General features: G+C 44.6%; 1 protein-coding gene across 1 annotated transcript; it reads left to right on the top strand.

The window, feature by feature from the left end:
* The first annotated feature begins 1,459 nt into the window (after positions 1-1,459).
* On the top strand, positions 1,460-3,234 carry LOC146809328 (uncharacterized). The gene is made up of 2 exons (XM_085614856.1): positions 1,460-1,529; positions 1,839-3,234. The coding sequence occupies exon 2, from the start codon at positions 1,843-1,845 to the stop codon at positions 3,232-3,234; it is 1,392 nt and encodes a 463-aa protein (XP_085470982.1). The 5' UTR covers positions 1,460-1,529; positions 1,839-1,842.
* The last annotated feature ends 5,230 nt before the right edge of the window (positions 3,235-8,464 follow it).

Genomic DNA, 8,464 nt, shown 5'->3' with positions numbered 1-8,464 from the left:
AGTTGCATAAGCCAAAGGAGTGAAAGTGTAGGAGTCACATGTCACCCATACTGGTAGGCAGTAGTGTAAGAGTGCTTGGTGTGGAGGAGCACAAACCCGGAGTCCAAAAAGATACCGCAAAGTTGGGAGCTTCCTTTAATACAAACAATCTATAGTTCGCCAAAAGTACCCTCGTTGGCAAAAGAAGCAATTTACAAATGTAGATTTCTCTGTGTGTTTGTATGCAGTTCTGGGATGGAAGTTAACAGCGCACTATTAAAGATTATGAATTTCCGGTGTTCTTTGCAGCAGGCATGTGAACCCTCAGCACTAACTTCGCAGAGGTCCCAACCTTAGCGATCCAAAACACGGATGCCACGAGTTTTGTAGACATTTATGTGAGGCCTGGTTATTGTTGGGGGAAGGAAACGCTGCAGCAGGTGCTTTGAAAGTTGTTCGTGCTGGCTGTGTCCTGTGCGACAATGTTAGTAGTTGCATAAGCCAAAGGAGTGAAAGTGTAGGAGTCACATGTCACCCATACTGGTAGGCAGTAGTGTAAGAGTGCTTGGTGTGGAGGAGCACAAACTCAGAGTCCAAAAAGATACCGCAAAGTTGGGAGCTCCCTTTAATACAAACAATCTATAATTCACCAAAAGTACGTAACAATGCAGAAACATATTTAGAGAAGGTATGCAATGAAAATGTGACTTCTTTGGTTTTCCAATGTGTCCTTCATCCATCAATCCTCATTTGGGAATCACAGCGTTACAATGTAAAATCACATTAATGAAATATGGTTCTCCATTGTTAATTAAGTCCGTGTCCCGCGATGATCAGTATGCATCATTTTATTTTATTTTTCTGCTGGACTGTGGGTTTTTCGTATGGAGGTGCAGGCTGTCACAAATCATTTGTATTTTCTCATGAGATTTGTATTGCTCCCCTCAAGGACGTGACTTTCAGAGGCATACTCCTGCCAATTTCTATCCGTGTTCGATTGGTGCATTTCATCTTACGGGCCCCCCCGACATTTTGCTACAAAAAGGTAAGTGTTTTCAATGTGATTACAGTCTCGGGAGTGTTGTTTTATTGTCAGCTGTGTTCTGCTGTGGGTGCTAGTGCTGAAGTAGCTAGTTGAAGTGTATCATTCCAATTAATCTCCACATCTTGCTCATTGTCTCCTTGTAGTATATGTGTAAAAACTATGTATTATTTTTGTAATGTTTGTTCAATGTATTTAAACAAATGAATGTTATGTAATGTATTTTTTGCGTACTTGCATTCCGTAGCGGGTTGTGGGTTTATAGGGGAATTGGGTGGCAACTAATTAAATTGTGGTTAACTGAATCGTTATGTTATTTATATGTTTTGATAATCAATTAATTGTTACTTAATTATTAATTGGCAAGTAATTGTTATTGATTGTGATTAATTCATATTCATTGATTAATCGATAATTATGCTAATTTGGTTTTGTATTAGCCTTCCCGGGATATTGAAAGGTCGGAATACCGAAAGGAACAAATTCCACGTTGACAACAGCGACACAGGTACATGCTTGGTATTTTGTATGGGCTATTATGCCACACAATTAACGCTGGAAGTAATGTGTTGCCTAGCCCCATAGCATTTCATTTCTGTGCTGTCTTGTGTAGTACACGTGTACTTTTAACACACAACAAATCATCCAACCGCAAACGCTATTGTTATGTTGCTGTTACAGAGTCTCAAAGTGAAGGCTTTTCCCTTATATTGGGCTAAAGCACCTAGAACCGTGTACACCTTTTACTACTTCCAACTGCACATTTTGCATATGTTTGGTTCTTGAAAATGATGTATCTTTCTTTATCTTTTTTTAGAGTAATGTCTGATCCGAAGATGGCCAAATACATCTCCTCCAGTAGAGGAAACCGTCTACTAAAACACAGTGGTTATATATATTGTAAGGAGAGACATTCGGAGCCCCGTGGTCATTGGAGGTGTGTGCAATACTACTCCAGCCATTGCAGAGGCCGAGCAGTTACTCTTGGTGACTCTGTTTTAAGAAGCACAGACCATAACCACTCTGCCTCTGCAACTGCTATTGAAGTGAGAGAATCGTTAAATGAAATGAAAATGATTGCAGGCAACTCCAATGACCCGTGCGGTGCTATTTTAAGGGAGGTATCCCAACACATCCCTGAGCATGTTGCTAGTAGTATGCCCAGTATTCCCAACTTGCGTCGAATCATCCAACGCAAGAAACAGGCAACTAATCCCAAGCGCGTTACACCACAAGCCTTTTCTGATATTACAATTCCTCGTGAACTCTCAGTTACTGTGACCAATGAACCGTTCATCTTGTATGACAATGGAAATGCGCACAAGCGTATTTTGATTTTCAGTACTCACCGTAATCTAAATAGGTTGGAGAACAGTGATGTTTGGATGATGGATGGTACCTTTAAAAGTACGCCAACCCCTTTCACCCAAATCTACACTATTCACGGCTACGTTAACAGCACAGTAGTTCCGTTAGTGTACAGTTTACTTCCAGACAAACAATCATCAACCTATACTGAATTTCTGTCTCAACTAAAAGCGCGAATTCCAAACAGAAATCCAAGGAAAGTAATCATGGACTTTGAGTTACCAATGATGAATAGTATAACAAAATCGTACATGGATACTCAAATCCAAGGCTGTTTTTTCCACTTTTCTCAGGCGTTTTGGCGCAAAATTCAAAAAACTTCCCTAATTGAGGATTATGCAGCTGACAGCAAACTACAGTTTGAGCTTAAAAAACTAACTGCACTTTGCTTTGTTCCTCCTAACAGTGTAGACGAGTACTACACATCTATTACGGAGTCCGAGTACTTTATGGCAAATGACGAAAAATTGGCCCCAATTTTAAATTATTTTGAAGACACATGGATTGGCCATCTAAGCAGGTCTGGTTGCCGGAGGAAACCACGTTTTCTTGTGGCCTGGTGGAACTGCTACTCGACCTGCTTAGAGGGAGGAGCAAAGACAAACAATGCAATAGAGGGATGGCACAACTCTTTAAACAACAGTATTGGCAAACCGCACCCTAATTTCTACAATTTTTTAGAGATTTTGCAAAGGGAGCAAAGTTATCAGGAAATGCGCATGTCACAATCGTTAGCAGGTACTCTCAATCCCCGTATTTCCCACCGCACAAAGGAGATGTCGGCTAGGCTATTGGCAGCCCTAAAACGTTTAATGCAACCTGTCCTTGAAGAACTCTATTTTTAATGCTGTGTGGGCCATGTGCATCACGTGTTGTGGAAGAGCTCATTTTCCTTGTAAGTAATGCTTAAATACGCGATGTACATGTAGGGCCCCATCCGCACATCGAAGTAATCCGTAGTTCGGTGCTGTTCTGCGTTGCCTGCCATCTTTGTAAATCTGGCCCAGGGACTGTTCGAGCCTTTGAGAAGCTTTGCACCAGATGCATGACCGCACCAGTCACTGTCATAGAAATATTGTGCATCTGTGTACTTGCATGTACTGCAACAGTAGTGCTGTGCTGTGGCATTTGGCAACAGAAGTGGGAGTTCTTCCTGATGTGCCACTGTTTCTGCACTTAAGGTGCTGGTTGCGCCCTGTGCGCCAATGTGACCTCCATACTGGTAGGCAGTATAGTTCCAATTAAACAATTCCCATGAAATACGCGATACACGATGTTAAATACTGCAGAAGAACGCGTACGCAGAACGCGTACGCAGTATAGTTTCAATTAACCAATTTCCATGCAGAAGAACGCGTACGCAGAACGCGTACGCAGTATAGTTTCAATTAACCAATTTCCATATAAACATCCAAAAATCTGGCTAAGGGTCATTGGGAAATACGCGATGTTAAATACTGTGGTAGCGATGTTAAATACTGCAGAAGAACGCGTATGCAGTATAGTTTCAATTAAAGTAAATCTGGCTGAGGGTCATTGGGAAATACGCGATGCTAAATACTGCAGAAGAACGCGTTGTTACGGCTCACGCGATGTTAAAACCGCGTTTAAAACGTCCACGAAGCAAATGTCCCCGCGATGTAAAACCGTGCAATGTAAAGACGGCCGCGATGTAAAAGCCGCGTTGCGATGGCAGCGCGTGAAGAAGCAGTCGTTGTAATGGGTGTTTCCCGATTTTTGCCTGCTTCCAAACACTAGGGACCGTAGCATCATGCAGAGACAGATTAATAATGTGATTGACTTCAGCATTAACCGTTTCTGCCACTGAGGCCAATATTCTTGCCGAGCAAGGGTCAGCAGGGGAGCCGGATTTCAGACCCTTCAAGATTCTCAGGGTGCAAGGCAAATCAACCGCAGAGAAATGGACCAAGGAGTTATTGGAAGAAAATCTCCCGAGGATGGAAGCACAGGTGCCGTCCCGATCGGCCAGGCATGGAAGGCTGCATGAAAGGCTACCTTGTATCTTTCGGATTTTATCCAAAAAGAATTTGGATAGCGTTTCACACCAATCTGCCGTTGCCAGCATAATGCTGCTCTGAGCAGAGGGGGACATAAAGCTCTGTACAATGGCGAAAATCTCCTTAGAGTTATTCTGAGCCAGATCAATCCGAGTGGCAAAGAACACCCTTTTTGCTAAGGAGATAGCCTTATAGTAGATTTTCTGGCTCTGCCTGAGCCGAGCCTTAGCTGCAATACAATAATTGCTAAGGCGCCAAGAACGCTCCAATCTCTTGCAGTCTTGCTTAAAATCTAGCAGCTCCGCTGTATACCATGGTTTAGATGGCGAGTCCCTCGTCTGCCTAATGGAAGTCGGTGTAGCAATAGCAGCCATGGTACCCTGCAGCCAATTGGAGAAGGATGCAAGACTCTTATCCAAATCCTGCGGCAGGGACGGCCTATTAACTTCCAGTGCCCGGGCAAAATCAATAGGCTCAATTTTCTTAAATGCAGGTTTGTGACAGACTGTAGGTCTAACAATAGGAGAGGACACTCTTAATGGGAAAATTCGAAAAGATAGAATCAAGAATGTGACCCCCTTGATGGGTCGCCTGGCAGACCCACTGGGAAAGCTGCGCTAATTGACAGATATCAAGGAGCTCTAGCGTATCCCTTGAGTCCTTTTGATCTAAGTGGATATTAAGGTCGCCAAGCATCAGGTAGTGGGAGAACCGCAGAGCCCTCACAGAGACTGCCTCCACGCAGGCCTGAAGAAATGATAGAGCCACACCCGGCGGGCGATAGATCAAGGACCCACCAAGGGAGAAATGGGCTAAGAAGCGAATACTGAAATCCAGGACTTCGCAGCCATCCCAATTGCTAAGAGCACACTTAACAAGCTCCCACTCATCTTTAAAAATAGCGACCACCCGCTCAACTCTCCCCGTGGTCCGGTCTAACCTGCTGATTTTATAACCCGCAGGGATGGCCATTGACACTAACGGGTCAGAGGAGCTGTCCAGCCAGGTCTCAGTGATAAATAAGAAGTCCAGGGAGTAATCATCCAGTATCTCAAACACCTCCAGATAATGCTTCTTCAGGGAGCGCACGTTAAGCAGCACTGCTACAATAGAAGGAGCACTTGAGAGCTTCTTCGAGGCAGTAGACCCCAGACCAAGATGAAACCCACAAGCCCCACACACAAAGTCTTGCTTCCCCCTTAAGTTGGGGTAGGTCAGAGTGTGACAGCCAATTCCCCTTAACTGTTTGAGCGACTCACTCGAAAAAGACCTGCGGCCAGATCCTCCGGCCAATAATGGAGCAGCATAACTGTAGCACAGTAGGATCAGGCTCTCCCTAAGGAGCGCCTAATAGTGGATCTGGAGAAACATAGCGGTCACCTTTATTGTTCTTGGGCTTACTATTGGGTCCGGTCTCAACCCTCGGAAGACCCATGAAAGGAAGGGCATGCAGGGAAAACACACTCGATGGTGCAAAGCCCTAGCCAGGACATGCCTGTAGAGTCCACCAAGCCATCCTCCTGCTACCAGAGTAAATTAACAGTGATTCCACCCTCACTAGGCAATAAGCAGCACTGCGACCTTAGGGGACCAACAAGAAATTGTGCACAGATTTGTCACCACCCTAAACATGCCTGTGACTTTGTCACTAAACTTGCTTGAGCACTCCATCAGTGAGCTGTATATATTACACTCTGACTAGAGATGACTGGTAGCACTCTGTCCAGAGTTTAATAGGTCAGAGATGAACTTTTAGACAATTGAAAGTTCAGTCATTAGCCAGAAATACATTATTTCTTTCTTCACCCTACAACTCCATCCAACGCTCTTTTCACCACCACAAGACCACACATAGCTCTACTCCACACACTGCTAAGCATTTCTCAAGGACTCTTAGGAAGTACCTAAGAGTCCTTGAGAAACAATGGTGACAAGCGCCCTCCACCGAAAATCTGGCCACGCTTCGTTCAGCAAGATCCAAGTACCACAAGCACATCTTCCTTGGAAAAGCGTCGCACTTCAAATCCCTCCTTGACTCAGCCAAAAATAGACCCAAAAAACTATTCGACCTCATCAAGAACCCAAACAGCTCTCCCTCAATCTCCAAATTGAAGGATTCCACAAAGAAAGCAGCGGAATTCGCTATATTCTTTGATGACAAGGTGAAATCACTTGTAGATCAGGTCATTCATCCTACCCCTACAGAGGAGCGCAAATCCTTAACCATTTGGCAAAACTTTGACCCCATCTCTGATGATGCCCTCCTTAAATGCATCCTCGATACAAAGCCCTCTAACAATTCTCTTGACCCCATCCCTAGTGCCATTGCCATTGACTTCTATACCCATTCTCTCTCCTATTGGACCACTCTGGTCAACCTCTCCCTCAGTCAAGGCTCCCTTCCTGTTTCCTTCAAAACTGGGCAGGTCACCCCTCTGCTTAAAAAACCCACCGCTGATGCGAACGACCCTAACAACTACCGTCCCATCACTAACCTACCCTTTCTTGCGAAAATCACAGAAAAATGTGTAGCGGAACAACTCTCTCGCCATATCAAAGGCAATGATCTTCTGGACAACTTCCAGTCCGGCTTCATTCAAAACTGCAGCACTGAAACAGCCCTGCTGCTAGTGATTGATGACGCACTGCGGATACTCGATTCAGGGGAGTCTTGTCTTCTAATTCTTCTTGACCTTTCTGCAGCCTTTGACACTGTCAATCACAATACTCTCCTTAACACTCTGCAACAGAGAATGGGCATGGAGGGCACTGTGCTCAAATGGTTTGCCTCCTTCCTCTCTGATAGATCTTAAATGATCAAAATAGCGAACAGTCTTTAATCTCCTTTAGCGGTCGGTCAAGGTGTCCCTCAAGGCTCTATACTTGCACCCACACTGTTCAATCTCTATTTAGAACCGTTGGGAAATCTCCTGAGTAAATCCGGGATCCACTATCATCTATATGCGGACGACACTCAAATCTACCTCAAGGTAGCATCCACTCACGATCTCTCCCTCCTAAGCTCTACTCTCGACTCCATTCAAAACTGGATGTTAACTCATCAACTGGTCCTGAATCCCTCCAAAACTGAATTCCTCCTCCTCACTCTCTCCTCCCCCAGTGCAATCACGGATGGATCAGATTAATCTACTGAACAATAAACCCATCATTGTCGAGAGCGCAAAATCCCTTGGCGTCATACTCGACAAAAAACTCAATCTACTCTACCGCCTTCTTTGGGGGATTCGTCGCTTCTTCCCGGAGCACGACCTTAAAACCCTGGTCCAATCGCTGGTTCTCTCCAGATTGGACTACTGCAATTCTCTTCTTACTGGCCTCCCCAAATCCCACCTGTCCCCCCTGAAGTCTGTTCTCCATTCAGCAGCTCGCTTCATATATGGGGCCAAAAGAAGCGACCACATCACACCCATTTTATCCACCCTCCGTTGGCTTCCCATAGAGGCAAGATCTATCTACAAGACTGCCTGTATCACCCACAAAGCCTTGCACTCATCCTCCCCTCGCTACCTGGCGGATAAACTGAAACTCTCTGGTGGCTCCAGACCATCACGGAATGCAGAAAATGTATTGCTTGAACCTCCCACTTTCAAGAAGGAAAGATCGATGGCCCAATCCTTTTCAGGCAACGCAGTGAGAATTTGGAACTCACTTCCGCCTCAGCTCCGGACCACCACCTCTTCCCAGGCCTTCAAAACTGACCTCAAATCTCTCCTCCTTCAAAGACACTTCCAAATTTAATTCACGCCCTATATTTTCTGAAGGAAGTCCTTCCATTATAGGAAATTCTGTTCTCCATGCCTATAGAAGTGCCTTCTCAGTGTGTTTTGTGTTTTGAGTGTCTGCCATATATTGCAGTATTATACTTTTACTTGTATTTTGATCGATTTTGTAACTTGCACACATGTCACTTTCTCCTTTTGTAACGTATCGTATGCTACCTCTTGTATTTTGTTTGCTTTTGATACATGCACTACGGCCACCACTGCCTCATGTAACGTAACTTTTGTTTTAGTGTTCTGAGTGTCGGCCATTTATT

The sequence above is a fragment of the Triturus cristatus genome, chromosome 7 (assembly GCF_964204655.1).
Source record: "Triturus cristatus chromosome 7, aTriCri1.1, whole genome shotgun sequence".
Lineage (NCBI taxonomy): Eukaryota > Metazoa > Chordata > Amphibia > Caudata > Salamandridae > Triturus > Triturus cristatus.
This window is presented reverse-complemented; position numbering and strand designations above follow the sequence as displayed.